General features: G+C 46.1%; 1 protein-coding gene across 1 annotated transcript in view; it reads right to left on the bottom strand.

Annotated features, from left to right (window-relative positions):
• The window catches only part of RASGEF1C (RasGEF domain family member 1C), a 34270-nt gene extending 23673 nt beyond the window's left edge, over window positions 1-10597 (bottom strand). Inside the window, 4 exon segments of the mRNA XM_054718305.1 lie at window positions 2803-2870; window positions 3852-3995; window positions 3998-4058; window positions 10562-10597. Of these exon segments, the coding sequence (XP_054574280.1) occupies window positions 2803-2870; window positions 3852-3995; window positions 3998-4058; window positions 10562-10597 (309 nt within the window).
• Window positions 10598-21112: the final 10515 nt, after the last annotated feature.

Genomic DNA, 21112 nt, shown 5'->3' with positions numbered 1-21112 from the left:
TCCTTCCATGCCCCTTGATCCCTGGCTGGGCCCACCCACGTCTTGGGGGCACTGCAGAACCTCTGTCTCTCTGCAGATGAGGCAGATCCCTGCCCTAGGTCTCTGCAAAGCTATGAATCTGTGGCCAGAGGCCTGGTCTGGGTCTCAGCAACCACATGCCTGCAATGTTCCCAGGGACCCCGGGAGCAGCTGGGCGAGTCCTGCCTCACCTCCCCGGGGTGCCGATCTCTGGGAGCGGCTGAGCGGGCCCGGCCACGCCCCCCCGGGTTGCCGATCGCCCCAGGGGCCCCCGGGAGTGGCTGGGCAGCCTGGCCTCACCTCCCCGGGGCGGCGATCTTCCCAGCGAGCCCCAGAACTAAGAGGACTGGGCGCCGCCATCTTGATCTTCTCAACGGCTGGATAGGCCACCCAGAGTCCCACCCCCCAGCCTCCCGCCGGCCCAATCGTGGGCGTAGCAGAGGTACGGTCAATTTGCATGTTTCTCTATTATAAGGTAGGATTATATAGGATGGCTGTAAAATACCCCTCCCTTTTCCAACTACATACTTTTTGGAGGTTAGATTTTCCACCAATAATGTCAAGAGATTGAATGCAGAACCAGATAAGAGAATTCAGCTGTCTTCTAAATCAGTCATTAAGGAGATTTGTGAAAATACTGTAAAACAATGTCACTCTTTTTTTTTATTTTGGAAAAGTAAAAAATAATTTTTTTATTTTGGAAAATATAGTTCTGTCAATATATAGTGGGTTATTATGAATAAATAAATAAGTTAAAAAGTTATCCGTTTTAATAGCGAATATGATGGCCATTTTAATGATAAATATCAGTACAGAAAAGTCAACATAACCCAAAGTTCTTTGGGATCCTCCACAATTTTTTAAAGTGGAAAGCTGTCCTGAGACCAAAACACTGACGGCCTAGGAAAATGTGCACCAGGAACGTGGGAGAGTGTTCACAGCAGCAAAACCTATAATGGCAAGAGGCCAGAGACAGCACACATTTCATCTACAACAGAGCGGGCACATACATGTCACGTGTAATCTTGATGTACTTCACCATAAAAAAAAAAAATGTTTAAAAATGGCCAAATAAAGCTTGAGAAACAAAAAGCCAGCAAAGAGTGGCCAAGTCTGCCCTCCCCCCACCACACCCCGGTTCCCTGCAGGCACAGTCTTCTTAGAGATGTCGCCACAGGTTTGCTTGTGCAAGTGGCTACGTATCAGCTGCCTCTGATCACGGGGCCCTGGGTAAAGGCCCCTGGGAGTGCCCGTGGGATGTGCTGCCCCGGAAACCAGGCTGGAATCGGGGAACTGATGACCTGCTCCCTCCAGGGGAGGCCTGGTGGTGGAGAGTTTGGGTCAGAATTGGGTCCTGGTTCTGTCCCTCCTGCCGTGTGACTCCTGGCATATCATGGTGCTCCCTCCAGGGAATAATACCAGCACCGCCTGGCGGGTGAGGGAAGTGGAAAGCTGTCCTGAGACCAAAACACTTGCGGACTGACGGCCTAGGAAAATGTGCGCCCCTGTGCACCAGGAACGTGGGAGAGTGTTCACAGCAGCAAAACCTATAATGGCAAGAGGCCAGAGACAACACACATTTCCTCTACAACAGAGCGGGCACATACATGTCACGTGTAATCTCGATGTACTTCACAATAATAATAATTTAAAAAAGCTTGAAAATGGCCAAATAAAGCTTGAGAAACAAAAAGCCAGCAGAGTGGCCAAGTCTGCTCCCCCCCCCCCCCCCCCCCCCCGCACCCCGGTTCCCTGCAGGCACAGTCTTCTTAGAGATGTCGCCACAGGTTTGCTTGTGCAAGTGGCTACGTATCACGCCCTCCCTTTGTTGTTACAAATGGCCACACGCCTTGTCACTGATGTTCACTCTACTTCCCTCTCTCGCCAACACATCTTGGGATCACTCCATACGTACAGGCGCTTTTATTCCTTTTAACAGTTGCATAACATACACAGAATGAATGGGTGTGCTACAATTTTAAATCCAGTCTCTATGGGTGATGAGGTAGTTTGCTTCCAGCCTTTGGACATAATAAACAGGGTTTATCTCAACTCTTTGTGTGTACATCTATGTGCATGTGCTTGGGTGTGTATATCTGGTGGATAAATTATTAGGTGTGGAGAGTTGGGGCCCAGGGTGTACCCTTCAAGTGCTGATGCTATTGCCACACTGCCCTCCAAAGTGGCTGTGCCAATTTTCCCCCCGCCCCCCCAGCCGTGGGTGAGAGTGTGTTCCTTCCCTACACAGGTACAGCGCTTACCTCTGCTAATCTCATCAGCGAAGGGCAATCGCATATGTAAGAGCACGTCTTTTACCAGGTGCTGGGCAGACCACACGCTGTTTCCAGTTCTGATTTCATTTGACCCCGTTGATAAGCACTAGGGCCCCCTGCTGGTTGGGCTCTGAAAGGGGCGGGGCAGCCTCTGAAATCTGTGCGTGGACCTCCTCCCAAGGGCCACTCCACCCTCAGAGGGAAGCTTCCCTGGGCAGCGCGCACCAGCCTGCACTTCTCAGAGTGACCGCTGGAGGGAACCCTCGTCCACCGAAACGCACCCAGTTGGGGTCGCGGGTCCTGGATCCCTAGGAAGCTGGCCCAGCTGATGTTAGGGGGGTCGCCCCCCGCACCCGGACACACACACACAGGGGGCAGTGGGTCACTGCAGGGACAGGATCCCTAGGAAGCTGGCCCAGCTGATGTTAGGGGGGTCGCCCCCCGCACCCGGACACACACACACAGGGGGCAGTGGGTCACTGCAGGGACAGCCCGTCCAAGGGCCTTCTGCCTTTGTGCGGGCCAGAGGGTCCTTGTTTACAAAAGCCCGGACCAACTCCTCAGGCCCCATGTGTCGCCCTGTGCCTGCACCGGGAGGAAGAGGAGGGGTCTGAGAAAGGTATGGGGACAGGGTGCCCGCTGGAGGCCTGGCATGGTGCTCCCTCCATCTCCCTGCTGCCAGCCTACCCCAGGAGGGTCTCTGGGCACCCGCCCTTCTCAGGAGGGCCCTGCAACCCCGTTCTGGGTGGTCACAGAGCCCAGCAGACCTGCTTTCCCACGCCCAGGGCTGCCTCTGATCACGGGGCCCCGGGCAAAGGCCCCTGGGAGTGCCCGTGGGATGTGCTACCCCGGAAACCAGGCTGGAATCGGGGAACTGATGACCTGCTCCCTCCAGGGGAGGCCTGGAGGGAGAGTTTGGGTCAGAATTGACTCCTGGCATATCATGGTGCTCCCTCCAGGGAATAATACCAGCACCGCCTGGCGGGTGAGGGAAGATGAGAGTGCATGTCAGCATTGAGCACAGCGCCTGGAAAACAGCAAGGAACCCGTAAGGTGGAGGTGTCACAGGAAAAACCTCCCCCCCTGCCCCTCTCCCTGGGGAGGCCCCTTGGCTGCGGCATCTCCCAGGACCCCGCATGCTGCAGGCTTGGCTGAGGCATCCTTCCCCGCGGGAGGGCCTGGGCTCCTCGGGAAAGCTGGGGGTGGGCGCAGTGAGTCCTGGGGGGTAGGCCGAGGCCCGGGTGGAGAAGGCACTAGTTTGTGCGAGGATCCCACAGCGGGTGGTGTCAGACCCAGGATTTGAACCCAGTTCTGTCCCAGAACTCGCCTGCCGGCCAGGGGTCAGAGTTAGGCAGGGCTGGAGCTTCCACCCTCTGTTCTCACCCCGGGTTGCTGAGAACTGCTCCGGAGCCAGGGACTCTGGAGAGGCCTGGCTGGCCTTGCCCCAACCGGCTCAGGGCTTGGTTATGCTGAGCCAGGGCCTGGGCCGGAGAGGGGGCGAGGGGTGGCCGGTGGCTCTCAGTTGTCCTGCTCTGGGTCTAGGCTGAGGTGGCACGGGCTTTCTCACCAGCTCCACGTGAGTCAGCTGCTGGGCCAGCCGGTAGGGGTCGCTGCAGATGCGGAGGAGCTCCCTGTGGGTGGAGGCCTGTGGCCCGGTCCTGTAGGAGCTGGGCCTGTCGGCGCCCAGCAGGCTTTCCGGCCCGGGCCTGGAGCGGCCAGCTTCTGGTGCAGAGCCTGCAGGATCTGGTGCAGCCTCGGTCTGTACGCCTGTGGGTGGGGAGGGTCAGGCCTGGCACCCCCACCCCCCCCCCACCCCAAGGCCTGAGGCGGGCGCCCTGGCTGGCGGGGAGCAGTTGTTCCTAGGTGTGCCCGCCTCTGCCTCATCCTGAAGCAGCCCCTGGGGCAGGCTGGGGCCACAGGAAGGCGGCTGACGGGTTACCAGTGGGAGCTGAGAAGAGCAAACCACAGGGAGGGTGACGGGGCCCAATGCTGCCCCAGCGGCCTGGGCAGGAGGGCTGGGCAGTGCCAGGGAGCAGAGGGAGGGAGGGAGGAGGGACGGGTGTGTGGAAAGGGCCCTGCCCCGGCGGCTGGCGTTTGTTCAGCTTTGTCTTCAGAGCCAGGCTGGCTCCGGGCACACTGGGCACTTGGCACCAGTTACTGTACGGACAGAGTCCCTCACCAGGCCGCGGGGGACAGGCTCCTCTTTGCGCCACCATGGGCAGTGCAGGGGCACCCACCCTCTCCCCCAAGGGCAAACATAGTCCCCCCTCAGGACCCTACGGTCCAGGAAGGTGCCGTCAGCTGGCTGGGTTTACGGAGCAGATGTTCACACATTCCCAAGCGCGTGCTCAGTAACCCACAAAAAGAGTCCGGAGCCTGTCAGCACACGGCCCCAGGGGGACTCGCCCCTCCCTGAGCCCAGGTGCCCACAGGGAAGGTGTCGGGCGCCAGGGCCTGGTCTCCGGGTAGCACCAAGGTGTCGGGCAGGCAGGTGTGTGCATGGGCAGGGCCTGGCCCGGAGGCCTGGGAAGTAACGGTGGTGCATTGTGGGTACCGCCAGGTAATTTCACATCCAGTGGGTTTAGTCATGCTGCTGTGACACACACACCCACTGGCCTTTGCAGGTGGGCACCTGCTAGCCGGCCGCGCCGCTGGGGGCCTGGACAGCTCCAGCTCTGAGGGGCTCAGGAGGGCCGCCGAGGTCCCGCATTGGTGGTGTCGGAGCTCTGGCGACAGGTGTCCGCCGGCCTCCGACGGAAGTGCCTCTGAACGGGGCAGGAGGCTGCCTAACCCTCACCCTCACCCTCACTCCCAGGGCCCTGGGGCAGGCCCAGAGGCACCGCTGGCTAGCAGGACAGCGTGGGGCTAAACGGTGGTCTGACTGGTCTTGGTCGCCTGTGGAAGGAACAGCCCCTCTCAGCTCTGCTGTACCCCAAAGCGTGGTCAGCGTGCTGCCCCCAGGCCCTCACTGAGAGCCGGGAAGATGTGCGTTGGGTCAGCCGCGGCCAGCCTGGGTGGCAGTCACTGGCCTGTGAGTCCTGACACCTCCACTGGGCTCATCTCTCCCCAGTGTCTCTGGGGCGGCTACAGCCGGCCTTTGAGTACCCTCACTCGCCCACTCCCCGCACTGGCTCCCTGCTGTCAACCAGTGGGCCGGCTCCTGCTGTCACCCCGGACTCCCTCTGAAAGCCAGGGGCCCTTTCCCCGCTCCAGTGCCCCCTCGGGATGTTTGCTTGTCTGTCGGTCCCATGACTGGGTGCGGCTTCCTCCTGTCTCCCTCCCGTCCTCCGTCTTTCCTAGGTCTGTGAAATATTCCGTTGGTAAGTAAATAGGGATTGCGTTGAATCTATAGATTGCTTTGAGTAGTATGGTCATTTTAATGATGTTGATTCTACCAATCCATGAACATGGTATATTCTTCCATTTGTTTATGTCTTCCTCTTTTTTCAATGTCCTGTAGTTTTCTGAGTACAGGTCTTTTACCTCCTTAGTTAAGTTTATTCCTAGGTATCTTAATTTTTTGTTGTTGCAATAGTAGATGGGATTTTTTTTTTTTTTTTAGTTTCTCTTTCTGTGAGTTCATTATTGGTGCATAAAAAGCCATAGATTTCTAGGTGTTAATTTTGGATCTTGCTCCATTGCCCAATTCATTTAGTAAGTCTAGTAGCTTTTTGTTGGAATCTTTGAAGTTTTCTATGTACAATATCATGTCATCTGTGAATAATGACAGTTTTACTTCTTCTTTTCCAATTTGGATGCCTTTTATTTCTTCTTCTTGTCTGATCATTATGGCTAGCACTTCCAGTACTATATTGAACAGGAATGATGAAAGTGGGCATCCCTGTCTTGTTCCTGTACTTAGGGGAAATGGTTTTAGTTTTGAGCCTTTGAGTATGATGTTGGCTGTAGGTTTGTCATATATGGCCTGTATCATGTTGAGATATGCTCCCTCTATTCCCACTTTGCTGAGAGTTTTTATCAAAAATGGGTGGTGGATTTTGTCGAATGCTTTTTCTGCACCTATTGATATGATCATGTGATTTTTATCTTTCAATTTGTTTATGTGATGTATCACGTTTATTGATTTGTGAATATTGTACCAGCCTTGCTTCCCTGGAATAAATCCCACTTGGTCTTGGTGTATGATCTTTTTAATATATTGCTGGATGCCATTTGCTAATATTTTGTTGAGGATTTTAGCATCTATGTTCATCCGGGATATTGGCCTGTAATTCTCTTTCTTTGCAGTGTCTTTATCTGGTTTTGGAATTAGGATAATGCTGGCCTCATAAAAAGAGTTTGGAAGTGTTCCTTCCTCTTGGATTTTCTGAAATAGTTTGAGGAGGATAGGTGTTAGTTCTTCTTTGAATGTTTGGTAAAACTCCCCTGTGAAGCCAACCGGACCTGGGCTTTTGTTTGGTGGGAGGTTTTTTTTTTTTTTTTTTACTGCTTCTATTTCATCCATTGTGATTGGCCTATTCATGTTTTTTTTTTTTTTTTTATTCTTCCTGATTCAGTTTTGGGAGATTGTATTTTTCAAGGAATTTTTCTATTTCATCCACATTGTCCAGCTTGTTGGGATATAGTTGTTCATAGTACTTCCTTACAATCCTTTGTATTTCTCTGGTGTCAGTGGTTACTTCTCCACTTTCATTTCTGATTTTATTTGGGTCCTCTCTCTTTGTTTCTTGATGAGTCTGGCTAATGGTTTATCAATTTTGTTTATTCTTTCAAAGAACCAGCTCTTGGTTTCATTGATTTTTTTGTATTTTTTTTTTTTAGTCTCTCTGTTTTTTATTTCTGCTCTAATCTTTATTATTTCCTTCCTTCTACTTACTCTGGGCTTTTCTTGTTGTTCTCTTTCTAATTCTTTAAGTTGTAGGGTTAAATAGTTTATTGCTAATTTTTCTTGTATTTGGAGGTATGCCTGTAGTCCTATAATCTTCAATCTCAGGACTGCTTTTGCTGTGTCCCAGAGATTTGGGGTTGTTGTGTATTCATTTTCATTTCTTTCCAGGAAGTTTTTATTTATTACTTTTTCTTGTTGGTAACCCATTCATTGTTTAATAACATGCTATTTAGCCTCCATGTGTTTGAATGTTTTGGGGTGTTTTTTTTACTGTAGTTGATTTCTAATTTCATTCCACTGTGATCTGAGAAGATGCTTGCTATGATTTCAATCTTCTTGAACTTGTAGAGACTTGTTTTGTGTCCTAACATGTGGTCTATCTTTGTGAATGATCCATGTGCACTTGAGAAGAATGTATATTCTGCTGCGTTGGGGTGAAATGGTCTATAAATGTCTATTAAATCCATCAGATCCAGTGTATCCTGTAGAGTCTGTTTCCTTGTTAAGTTTTTGTCTGGAAGTTTTCCCAGTGAAGGCAGAGGGGTGTTAAAGTCCCCTACTATGACTGTATTGTTGTTGATCTCTCTGTTAAAGTCCCCTAGAAGTTTTTTTATATATTGAGGTGCTCCTATATTGGGTGCATATATGTTTACTAGGGTTATATCCTTTTGTTGGATCAATCCCTTTAATATTATGTAGTGACCTTTGTTGTCTCTTGCGATGGCCTTCATTTTGAAGTCTATTTTGTCAGATAGGAGTATTGCTACTCCAGCTTTTTTTTTCTTTTCCATTTCCATCCCTTCATTTTCATCCTGTATGTGTCTTTTGTTTTGAGGTCAGCATATAGTTGGGTCATGTTTTTGTACCCATTCAGCTACCCTACACCTTTTGGTTGGAGCATTTACTCTATTAACATTTAGGGTTATTATTGACAGGTACTTATTTATTGCAACTATATTTCTGTAAGGCTAGGTTTCTCTCTCTGTTTCTTCTTCTCATTACAGCAATCCCTTTAGCATTTCTTATAATGCTGGCTTGGTGGTGATGTACTCCCTTACCTTTTTTTTTTTTTTGTCTGGGAAGCTCTTTATTTGACCATCTATTTTGAATGATACTCTTGCTGGATATAGTTATCTTGGTCTCAGATTATTGCTTTCTATTACCTTAAATACTTCATGCCATTCCCTTCTGACCTGTAGAGTTTCTGATGAGAAATCAGGTGTCAACCTTATGGGAACTCCTTTGTAGGTAACAGTTTTCTTTTCTCTTGCTGCCTTTAAGATTCTCTCTTTGTCTTTAATTTTTGGCATTTTAATTATGATGTGTCTGGGCATGAGCCTGTTTGAGTTCTTGTTTGGGGTTCTCTGTGCCTCCTGAACTTGTGTGACTTTTTCCTTTACCAGGTTAGGGAAGTTTTCTGCTATTATTTCTTCAAACACCTTCTCTATTCCCTTCTCCCTTTCTGCCTCTCCTGGCACACCTGCTATTCTAATATTGTTACGTTTCATGTTGTCCCACAGCTCCATTAAGCTGTCCTCCTGTTTTTAAATTATTTTTTCTTTTTGGTTCTCTGATTGAGTGATATTTTTAACTCTGTCTTCTAATTCACTGATTTGATCCTCAGCTTCCCTTAATCTGCTGTGTATTCCTTCCAATGTGTTCTTTATTTGTGTTATGTCATTCTTTATCTCAGAGTGTTCTTTTTTCGTAGTTACTATATCTTTTTTCATGCTGTTTAGCATTTTTACCATCATTACTCTGAACTCTGTTTCAGATAAATTTCTTATCTCTGCTTCATTTATCTCTTCTTCTGGAGAATTTTCTAGTTCTTTCATTTGGGGGTTCTTTGTCTCCTCATTTTGGCTGTCTGTTTGGGTTTGTGACTATGTATTAGGTAGATCCTCTACACCTCTCAATCTCTAGTGCAGGACAATGTTAAAGGCTGTTACTAACTAATTAGATAAGGCAAAGACTCAAAGCCTCCAGAGACTGCCTCTGCCTACAGACTGATGGATTCTGACTTAAATTGCCCCCTAGGCAATCGTCCTTAGGTGTGGTGAGAGTTTTTTTCAACAGAGTAGGGCAGTTGCTTCTGCCTAGAGGATAATTTTTATTTTTAATCTCTTAAGTGGCCTCAGGGCAAGGTGTTTTCCAATAGGATGTGTTAACTGTCCTCCCCGAAAGGCAAGGCAAATGTCTATGTAGGAAAGATGTCCTCTGCTGCATGAGGAATGGACTCAGCCCAGGAAATTTGGGTGTCTGCCTGCTGAGTTCTGTCCCCTGAGTCCCCAGTCCTGGCTTCTGCTCTCATAGCTCAAGTCCACTCCACCCTCCCTCAGCCAGAACACAAGGTGTGTGGCTCCACAGGGAATTTTGTGCTTTGGCCCTTTAAGAGGGTGCCTGAATTTTCAGCTGTTACTCCCTGGCAGACAGCACCACACTGCTTTTCAAGCCAGAAGTTATGTGAGTACCTGTCTCAGAGAGTTTTGGTGCTCTCTGCTGGGGGGCCCAGCTTGAGGATTAGATCCTGGAATTTTCAGTGACAACCCCCCACAGCTGAGATATTTCTCCAGGATTTCAGTTGCTGTCTGTGGGTGCCTGGCCAGCCCTTTCATGCCTCCGTCCCTCCTACCAGTCTCTATGCGGTCTCCACTTTTGGTCCTAGGGTATCAGGGTTCTCTCCTGCGAGTTTTCCGTTGATTATTCAGGAAGTTGTTCTGTATTTTAGTTGTAATTCCAGTTTGTTCCTGGAAGCATGTCCTTGCAGCATCCACTTACTCTGCTGCCATTTTTAATCCTCCGCTTTCTTCTTTCTGTCTTATTTACTGACTAGGGGCCCAGTTCACAAATTTGTGCACCTTGAAAGAAACTGTGGGCTGCGAGGCTGTGGTGGGCACAGAGGTGGGTCTCAGCCCATCCTCCACGCCTCCACCTGGCCCCTCCCGCTGCAGCCCCTGGTCCCGTCTGCTGGCAGCCCTGTTCCTGCCACTGCTGCTCCCACATGCGGACGGCACTGGCTCCACTTGCACCCGCTGACAGCGCAAAGCAATTGGGGCGGTACCAGCAGCAGGTGCGAGCAGGGCCAGTGCTATCAGTGGTGTGAGTGGTGGTGGCTGTCGTCCCCGATCGCCCCTCAGGAGCAGGGGGAGGTGGAGAAGTCCTGAGGGGCTATCGGGGCTGGCAGCTGTCGCTCACACCCACTGACAGTGCCAAGCAATTGGGGCTGGTGCCAGGTGCCAGCAGTGGGTGTGAGCGGTGGCTCCGGCACTGGCAGTGGGTGTGAACAAGGCTGGCACCGGCAGCAGGTGCGAGTGCCGGGTGGGACCGCAGCAAGTGGGAGCAAAAAATTTTCAGTAACCACCAGAGGCTTGCCCCGATGGCAGCGACGGGTGCCCCGCCTTGGTCTGGTACCCCTGCTCACCTGTTCCAGTATCCTGCTGCGGTCGACACCCACCATGTTCCGTGCTCTGCCACCTGCTGCCAATGCCCACCATGTTCTGTGCATGACCCCTAGTGGTCAGCGTATGTCATAGCAACCGGTTGTTCTGCCATTAGGTCTATTTGCATATTAGCCTTTTATTATACAGGATAAATGTATTTAAGCCTTAGCTGAGTCCTACCGAACTTAGCATGTAGTATTTTTGACATCATGCAGTATTAGAAATTTCATAATTTTCCTTACGATTTTGTTTTTTCACCCAGATTCCTCATAGTGTGTTGTTTAGTCTCCAGATGTATGAGATCGTTTCTAATTTATTTTGGATTTTATTACATTATCATAGAAAAAAAAACAGTTGTACATTGTTGACTTGGAATATACAAAGGTGTCTTCTGTAAGCACTATGAGTGATCAAAAGGAATTTGCCTATTGGGTGTAATATTCTCTGTGAGTCCACATCAAACAATGGTGGCATTCCATCCAGTCTTCTAGGTCTTTGCTCATTTTCCACCTGCTTGATCTGTCAGTTTCTGGGAGGAGTGCATTCACTTGGTCTTTGTCTCTATGGTACCATCAATCATTTCATAAACACACAAGCACACACACACACACACACACACACACACACACACACACACACTGATTCTTTTTAGTAGGTTTCTCTGAAGTCATGTGGATACATTTACTCACACAAATGCTACCTATAAATATTAACATGCCACATTTGTTAAAGTATTTATGTATATGTTTATATATACTTGTGTGTTTGTCTATAAAGTACATGCATATACCTCATGTATACATGAGTTTACCAACATTAAAAAATTTGGTTGCTTAAAAAAATCTATGAAGGGAAATTCAAGACTATATATATCATAAATGTATATATGTACAATATATACAAGTATGTACACCTGTATGTATGCCACACAGAGCTAGAGGGTACACATCCTGCAGGACAACCTGCGTGGTACCATATGCTGATTCCAGGAACCAGACACCAGGATGGAAAGGCTTCGACGATCCTGGCTGGACAGATGAACAAAGAACTTGGGGACACTGGAAAATCCCAGGGCCTGGGTGTTACACCAGATGAGAACTTATGGGCATAGACAGTTGGAAATCACTGACAGAAAAATGTAGATTGTAAGAAGTATGTATAGTATGACCTCATTTGGGCAATAAAAAACATATGGGAGTGTATATGTCCATAGAAAACTACCTGAAAGATATACACTAAGGTATTTACAGTGCTCAACTCTAGATGGCAGAATACAGTATGTTTCGTTTTTCATTCTTGACTATATATATTATATGTATAAAATATATATGTATTATATAAAATATATATTGTATATGTTCTTGGTATAAATGTACTACAGCTTTTTTATCCACTCATCTACTGATGGCACTTGGGCTGTTTCCAGATCTTGGCTATTGTAAATAATGCTGCTGTGAACACAGGGGTGCATATATTCTTTCTGATTAGTGTTTCAGGATTCAAGGATATATTCCCAGAAGTGGGATCACTGGGTAAAATGGCAATTCAATTTTTAATTTTTTGAGGAAACTCCACAGTATTCCACAGTGGCTGCAGCACTCTGCCTTCCCACCAGCAGTGCACGAGGCCTCCCTGGTCTCCACACCCTCACCAGCACTTGTTGTTTGTTGATTTATTTTGATAGTAGCCATTCTGGCAGGTGTGAGATGTAATTTTAATTTGCATCTCTCTGATAATAAATGACATTGAGTATTTTTTCATATGTCTCTTGGCAATCTGTATGTCCCTCTTTAAAGAAGTGTCTATTCAGGTATTTTTCCAATTTTTAAATTTCATTGTCTTCCTTTTGTTGAGTTGTATGAGTTCTTTATATATTTTGGAAATTAACCCCATATCGGATGTATCATTGGCAAATATGTTCTCCCATACAGTAGGTTTCCTTTGCTTTTTGATGCTGGTTTCTTTTGCTGTGCAGAAGCTTTTTAGTTCGATGTAGTCCCATTTGTTTATTTTTCCCTTTGTTTTTCTTGCCATAGGAGAAGTATCAGTGAAAATTCTGCGACGTGAGAGTCTGAGGTTTTACTGCCTATGTTTTCTTCTGTGATTTTTATCGTTTTGCAACTTATATTTAAGTCTTTTACCCATTTCTTGTATATGGTGTAAGTTGGTGGTCTAGTTTCTTTTTTTTTTTTTTTCATGTATTTGTCCAATTTTCCCAGCACCACTAATGGAAGAGACTGTCTTTTCTCCATTGTATGCTCTTTATCCTTTGTCAAATATTAATTGGCCATATTGGTGTGGGCTGATTTCTGGAGCTTCTGTTCCATTCCATTGATCTGTAAGCCTGTTCTCGTGCAAGTGCCAGGCTGCTTTAGCTACAACAGCTTTGCAGTATCGTTTGGAATCTGGTACTGTGATTCCTCCAACTTTGTTCTTCTTTCTCAAGATTGCTGCAGCTATTCAGGGTCTTTTTTATTTCCATATAAATTTTTGGAGTATTTGTCCTAGACCTGTTAAGTAGGCTGATGGTATTTTAATAGAGATTGAGTTGAATCTATAGATTGCTTTGGGTAGTATGGACATTTTAATGATGATAAGTCTTCCAATTCATGAACATGGTATATGCTTCCACTTGTTTGTATCCTCCTCTATTCCTTTTTCAATGCCCTATAATTTTCCGAGTTCATGTCCTTTACCTCCTTGGTTAAGTTTTTCCATAGGTACCTTATTTTTTTCATTGCAATGGTCAGTGGAATTGTTTTTATTTAAAATAATATATATATATATTATTATTTCAGAGAAGAAGGGAGAGGGAGAGAGAGATAGAAACATCAATGAGAATCATTGATTGCCTCCTGCACACCCCCTACTGGGGATTGAGTCCTCAACCTGGGCATATGCTCTTGACCAGAACCGAACCCGGGACCTTTCACTCTGCAGGCTGATCCTCTATCCACTGAGCCAAACTGGCTAGGGCTGGGATTGACTTTTAGTTTCTCTTTCTGAGAGTTCATTATTGGTGCATATAAATTCTATCAATTTCTGGATGTTTATTTTGTACCCTGCTACTTTGCCACATTCATTTATTAAATCTAGTAGTATTTTGGTGGAGTCTTTGAGGATTTCTATATACAATATGTCATCTGCAAATAATGACTAGTTTTACTTCCTTCTTTCCAATTTGGATGCCTTTTATTGCTGCTTCTTCTGCAGTGGCTAGGACTTCCAATACTATGTAGAATAAGAGTAGTGCAACTGTGGACAAACCTGTCTTGCTCCTGGTTTTAAGAGAAACGCTTTTAGTTTTTGCCTACTGAGTATGATGTTGGCTGTAGGTTTGTCATGTATGGCCTTTATGTTAAATTATGATCCCTCTATTCCCCTTTGCTGAGAGGTTTTATCATAAATGGGTGCTGGATTTTGTGTCTATTTATATGGTCATGTGATTTTTATCATTCATCTTGTTTATGTGAAGAATCACTTTATTGATTTGTGAATATTGTACCAGCCTTGTGTTCCTGGAATAAATCTCACTTGGTCGTGGTATATGATCTTTTTAATGTGTTGGTGGATCTGATCTGCTAATATTTTGTTGAGGATTTTAGCATCTATGTTCATCAGGGATATTGGCCTGTAATTTTCTTTCTTTGTAGTGTCTTTATCTGGTTTTGAAATTAGGATAATGCTGGCCTTGTAAAAAGACCTGGGAAGTCCTCCTCCTTCTTGAATTTTCTGGAATAGAGTGAGGATAGGTGTTAGTTCTTTGAATGTTTGTTAAAATTTGCCTGCAAATACATTGGTCCAGGACTTTAGTTTGCTGGGATTTGCTTTATTACTTCTTTAATTTCATTAGCTCTTATTGGTCTATTCCAGTTTTCTGATTCTTCCTGATTTCATTTTGGAAGAGGAATTTGTCCATTTCACTCAGGTTGTGCAGTTTGTTGGCATATACTAGTAGATGCTCATAGTATTTTCTTACGATCCTTTGTATTTCTGTGGTGTCAGTTGTTACTTCGCCTCTTTCATTTCTGATTTTATTTGGGTCCTCTCTTTTTTTTCTTGAGTCTCGCTAAAGGTTCACCAACCTTCTTTTATCTCTTTTTAAAGTATGTTTTTAGAGAGGGGAAGGGAGAGATAGAAACATCAATTGGCTGCCTCCTACACGTCCCTCACCAGGGATCAAGCCACAACTTGGGCATATGGCCTGACCAGGAATCGAACTGGTTCATGGGTTGATGCTCAACCACTGAGCCACACTGGCCAGGCATTGTTTATCTTTTTGAAGAACCAGCTCTTGATTTCAATGATCTTTTTTATTGTTCTTTTTTTAAGTCTTTATGTAATTTTCTTCTGCTCTGCTCTTTATTATTTCCTTCTACTTCCTGTGGCCTTTTCTTTTTGTTCTCTTTCTAATTCTTTTAGTTATAGGGTTAGGTGGTTTATCTGAGCTATTTCTTGTTTCTTGAAGTAGGCCTGTAAACTATGAACTTCCTTCTCAGGACTGCTTTGGCTGTGTCCTATAGATTTTGGGTGGTTGTGTGTTCATTTGTTTCCAGAAAGTTTTTTTATTTCTTCTTTGATCTCATTAGTAACCCATTCATTGTTTAATAACATACTATTTAGTTTCCATGTGTTTGGATGTTTTTGAGTGCTTCTATTGTAGTTGATTTTTAGCTTCATGCCGTTGTGATCTGAGAGGATGCTTGATATGATTTCAATCTTATTGAACTTGTAGAGTCTTGTTTTGTGTCCTAATATGTGGTCTATCTTTGAGAATGTTCCATGTGCACTTGAGAAGAATGTATATTCTGCAGCATTGGGATGAAATGTTCTATAAATATCAATTAAATCCATCTGATCTAGTGTGTCATTTAAGGTTGCTGTTTCCTTATTGATTTTTTTTTTTTTTTTGTCTAGAAGATCTATCCAGTGATGTCAGTGGGGTGTTAAAGTCCCCTACTATAACTGTATTGCTGCCCCCTCCCCCAGTCCTCCAGGACTATTTAGGTGCTTCTGTATTAGGTGCATATATGTTTATCAGGATTATATCCTCTTGTTGGATCAATCCTTTTAGTATTATGCAGTGACCTTCTTTGTTTATGGCCTTTGTTTGAAAGTCTATCTTGCCAGATATAAGTATTGCTACCCCTCCTTTTCGTTTCCATTTGCTTAGAAACATTTTTCCCATCCCATTTTCAACATGTGTGAGTCTTTTTCTGAGTTGGGTCTCTTGTAGACAGCATATATATGGGTCATGCTTTCTTATTCATTCAGCTACCCTATGTCTTTTGATTGGAGCTTTTAATCCATTTACATTTAAGATTATTATTGATAAGTAATTATTGTCATTTTTTCCCTTATGCCTATTTTCTCCCTCTCCCTCTCCCTCTCTCTTTCTTTCTCTCTCTTTCTCTCTCTTCTTCTTACAACAGTCCCTTTAGCATTTCTTGCAATGCTAGTTTGATGATAATTTGAGGGGGTGGTCTGGGAAGCTCTTTATTTCACCTTCAATTTTGAATGATAGCCTTGTTGGATAGACGAGTCTTGTTTGCAGCTTCTTGCTTTTCATTGCTTTGAATACTTCATGCCATTCCCTTCTGGCCTATAGTGTTTCTGTTGAGAAATCAACTGACAGACTTATGGGAGCTCCCTTGTAGGTAACTCACTGTCTCTTTCTTGCTGCCCTTAAGATCCTCTCTTTGTTTCTAAGGTTTGACATCTTAATTATAATATGACTTTGTGTTTCTCTTGACTGGGACTCTGTGCTTCCTTAACTTGTGTGACTTTGTTCTTCACCCATTTAGGGAAATTTTCTGTGATTATTTCTTCAAACACAGTCTCTATCCTTGCTCACTTTTTTGTCCCTCTTGTATCCTTATAATGCCGATGTTTTGTTTCATGTTGTCCCAAAGTTTCCTTAAATTCTCCTCATGCTTTTGAAAAAATTATTTTATTTATTTCAGAGAAGAAGAAAGAGGGAGAGACAGAAATAAACGATGAGAGAGAATCATCAAGCAGCTGCCTCCTGCATGCCCCCTACTGGGGACTTGAGCCCACAACCCGGGCATGTTCCCTGACTGGAAATGGAACCATGACCTCCTGGTTCATAGGTCAACACTCAACCACTGAGCCACACCAGCTGGGCTCTCCTCATACATTCTAAGTGGTTTGTTTTTGTTTTTGTTACTCTAATTGTTTCTCTACCTTGTCTTCTAAATCACTGATTTGATCCTCTGCTTCATCAAGCCTGCTTTTAATTTCCTCCAGTGTATTCTTCATTTCCGATATAGTATTCTTCATTTATGACCGGTTCTTATTCATGGTTTCTATTCCTTTTTATCCTATACTAAAGGCCCAATGCACAAAATTCATGCATGGGTAGGGTCCCTAGGCCTGGCCGGCAATCAGGGCTGATCTGTGGGGTGACTGGTGGGGCAAATGGGGGGCCCCCCGCTGGCACCCGCCTTGGCTGGCCTGGGGCCTGCAGGCTGGGGGCAGCTCCTATGTTGAGCCTCTGCCCCCTGGTTGTCAGTGCGCACCATAGCGACTGGCCGTTCCACCGTTCGGTCGATTTGCATATTAGGCTTTCATTATATAGGATAGTTCCCACTAAGTTCCTTGTTGTTTTCACTAAGTTCCTTGAGCAACCTTTTAACCATTACTCTGAACTCTGTCTGTTAAAGTGCTTACCTCCATTTCCTTTAGCTCTTTTTCTGGAGAGTCCTCCTTTTCTTTCATTTGGGGGTTGTTTTTCTATCTCTCCATTTAACTTGTCTCTTTGTGTTTGTTTATATGTATTAGATAAGCCTGCTATGAGTCCCAGTCTCCGGGGGGGTGGCCTTTTGTAGGAAATGTCCTGTGGGACCCAGTGGTGCAGTCTTCTTGAACTCCTGAGCTGCATGCTCTGGGAGTAATCCTTTTGTAGATGTTTTGGGCTCTCCTGTTGTAATTTGGTCTTGACTATTATCCTATTCATGTGTGGGATCTCCTCTCAGGCTGGGTAACGGTGAGGCTCAGCCCCAACCATGTTGTGTGAGCTATTGTACAGGTGCAAGTGAAGTTCATCTTGGCGGATTTTAATGCCTGATAGGGTTTCCCTTTGCATCCTACTGTTATGTTGTCTGAGGCTGTTTTGTATGCTTAATTTGGGCCTCCCAGGAGGTACTTTTGTGCCAGCCAATGCCAGAAGCTGTCCAAGTTTGGCTCTCAACATCCTGTTTGAAGCCTTCAGCGATCCACAGCTGTGGCTGCTTTTACTGAGCTGGTCTGCCCATGGGAAGGGCCGGGCCGAGCTCCTAGATGGGCTGTTGAGCAGCACAGGGCCCTGTGACAGAGGGAGGGTGTTTACCTGCACTATTTCCCTGTCCTCAGCCCGGTGGAGACCCTTTTAGGCAGGCTGTTTGGGTCTGCTGGAAGTCAGGAGTTTCTATCTGCTCTCCTGTGAGAGGAAGTGCCAGCCAGGCTCCCAGGCATGTGGAAGGATGTCTCTAACTCACAGCCAGCCAATAACTGACGCTGCTGCTCCCTGAGGCTGCTGCCTCTTCAGCTGGGTTAGTGGCACCAGGGGGGGCCAGCTGGATTCCAGAGTGTGGGATGAGTGGGATTCCTTAGGGTGGGATGAACTGTATCCTGGGGGTGGGGCATTTGCTGTTCCCCAGGCTTCACCTGTTGGGAGGGGCTTATGTCTCTCAGGAGAAATGGCCACTGGGATAGTGGGAGGATGACTCGGCACAGGTATCCCAGCCGCCATCCTCCCAGCACTCTCCCTAACTCCCTCCACCCTGTCTCTCCTCAGGCAGTTCCAGTCCACATGGCCCTTCCTCTGCACAAACCAGGGTGAGTGACTGGGAAAGAAAATCCTGTACACCTGCCCCTCAAAAACAGTAGCTTTGCCTCTGGGAATCTCGGTTTTCTGGCTGCTAGAATCCCCACCACAGGTCGCTGCGTGGGCAGCTGTTGCCGACTCTGGCTGTCCAGGTTGGGGGTACCCTGCCTGGGGGTCCCAGAGGCCCCTCTAATCCCTAGGGGAACCCTCCTCGCCCTTGGCCTGTCGCTCCTGAGAGCTTGGCCAGAGCCTCTTGCAACACTGCCCTTCCTACCAGTCTTGAGGTGGCTTCTGCCCTTCCTTGTTTAAACATCTCCTCTTCAGCCAGTCCCCAGCTGGCATTTTGGAGTCAATATTCCCCAATTTAGTTCTGATTCTAGTTAGATTCTGAGAGAAGGGGGGAGAAAGATCCACTTAATCTACTACCATCTTCCTCCTGGCCCATATTGTACCATGCCTTTTTTTACCCACTTGGCTATTGATGGGCAACCCTAGGTCTTTTGATTGAAGTATTTAACCCATTTACATTTAAAGTAATTATTGATAGGTAGGTAGTTATTACCATTTTATTATTCATATTTTTATCTTTCTTCCTCCTCCTCCCCCATCCCCCTTCCTGTTCTTCTTCCTCTTCTTCTTTTTCAATAAGTTCCTTTAACATTTCCTGTAATGCTGGTTTGGTGGTAATGGAGTCCTTTAACTTTTTCTTGTCTGGGCACTAGGCAAGTTTTTTTAGAGTACACAGAAGTGGAGAGACTCTGGGGGCTTTTTCATCAGAGGGTTGGAAGAACTTTGAGTTTAATCTAGAGACCAGAAGACTTGGAGTTTATCTTTCCAACTAATGTCTTAAAGCCTCTCATAAGATGGGTTCAACTCACTCTATTTCACACAAAGGAAATGCCTAGGACCCATGGGTGGAAGTTGTGGGAGCCAGATTTCAGTTCAGTTTAAGAAAGAAATTTCTAACAGTCAAAACTACAAAAAAATCAGTAGGAAGGGCATTCCCTGATTAAAATCATCTAAGCAGAGGCCAGGTGAGCCCTCCAGATCGATCCCTGCTCTGAATGGTGGTGTGAACCAGAGTACTTCTCTACCTTTTCTCTATACATATGACATCTAGGTGTGTAAATAAAATTATTTTAAAGCATACTTATAAAAATTCTAAGAAAGATACAGTGAAGTTGTAGGAGGAGGGGAGAAAATATTATTGGAGAATCAACTATTTAAAATATGGACTTAGTCAAGAGTTTATTTCATAACTTGTACATCACGACTTCTATGTTTCCATGAGTCTGTATCACAAGCCTCCAGCTTCTCCCTTTCATCCTGCACTGTGTTCATTTCACTGCAGCCAAGCCCCTATGTTCTCTTTTTGGCACTTGGTAAGAACACTGACTGGTGCTGGGGATCAGAGTGAGGGTGTCCCTATAAACACCCAGGATCTGTGTGCACAAGTGTCAGAGGCAGGAAGAGCAGAAGAGCCCCTGAACCCTCCTGCAGGCTCTGCTTCCCATTAAGAACGCAGTGTCCAGCAGCTGCTCCTAGAAAGGAGCTCTTACCACAGCATCCACCAGGATTCTCAGAAAACTTGGCAAAATTCTGTGCTCATGGCATTTGTGTGAGGAGAGAGTACAAGTTTCATCAACGTCTCAGAGGCGTTTATGACTAAAAGAGTGAGATCTATCTTCAGGGCACACCTGCACCCCCTCCTCTGAGGCTGCAGCCTTCTCACTGTTGTGCGGGGCAGGGGTTGGGAGTTAGAAAGTTGATTCTGAATGGTCTCCAACTCTAAAGCACCAAGGCAGAGAGACCGTGGTTGCAAACACCCTTGCTCACAGGATCCTGGGCCCCAAAGCCTTGATCTTTCAAACGATGAAGGAGTGTGTGGCCCTGGGCCTTGAGGACACAGCGAATGACAAGTTCCCAAGGGCTTGACAGATGCATCTTAATCGTGGTCATGTAAAGACTCAAGGGGACATGACTGGGCACTCTGTCCCTGTTATTACTAATTTAGATACCAACTTTCCTGATTAAAAACCTGCCTTACTGTCAAAGATAACCTTATGCTCAAAGTCACACAAGTAGGCACAGAATGAATCTTCATGATGATGTCGTTATTTTGAAATATTACCCCTTCCCCCACCCACCACCATGTACCATTTGTCAATTAATAAAAAGTATTCCAGTACTGTCTACACTGAAAATGGGAAGGTGGTAAGATAGAGAAATGGAACCCAGACCAATATCAAGAGAAATGTTTTCCTTCTCCAGAGGCCTTTAAAAATAAGACTGGTACTCATCTCTCTGAAATGGCTCTGGTCCTTTTAAGCAGAGAAAAGCAAGTGAGCCATTGAGGGCCCTTCTTCTCCTGCTGTCTTAAGTTCATTTCACTGCAGCCAAGTGAAACATCGGAAGTGACTCAAAACCCAAGTGCTCATCCCGTGCACAAACCACAAGCACACGGGTGCCGTAGGGACATGATGTGATACCAGGGCAGACCAGCTGGTGGAGTCTCCTGGCCACACCCTGTGAGCAGACAGTCACACCACGGCTCTGAATAACTGAATAATTGGTTTTGTACTACATCGTTTTGAAAAGAGATTCAGGAATTTGCAGAATATTTTCAGTAAGTGATCTATCTAACAGAAATGTTTTCTCTTTCAATTTAAAAACATTTGCCAGTGTTGATTGAAATGACGACACTTCA

This window comes from Eptesicus fuscus, chromosome 6 (genome assembly GCF_027574615.1).
Source record: "Eptesicus fuscus isolate TK198812 chromosome 6, DD_ASM_mEF_20220401, whole genome shotgun sequence".
Taxonomy (NCBI): Eukaryota; Metazoa; Chordata; class Mammalia; order Chiroptera; family Vespertilionidae; genus Eptesicus; species Eptesicus fuscus.
The sequence above is the reverse complement of the archived record's forward strand: the minus strand, read 5'-3'. Positions and strand labels throughout refer to the sequence as shown.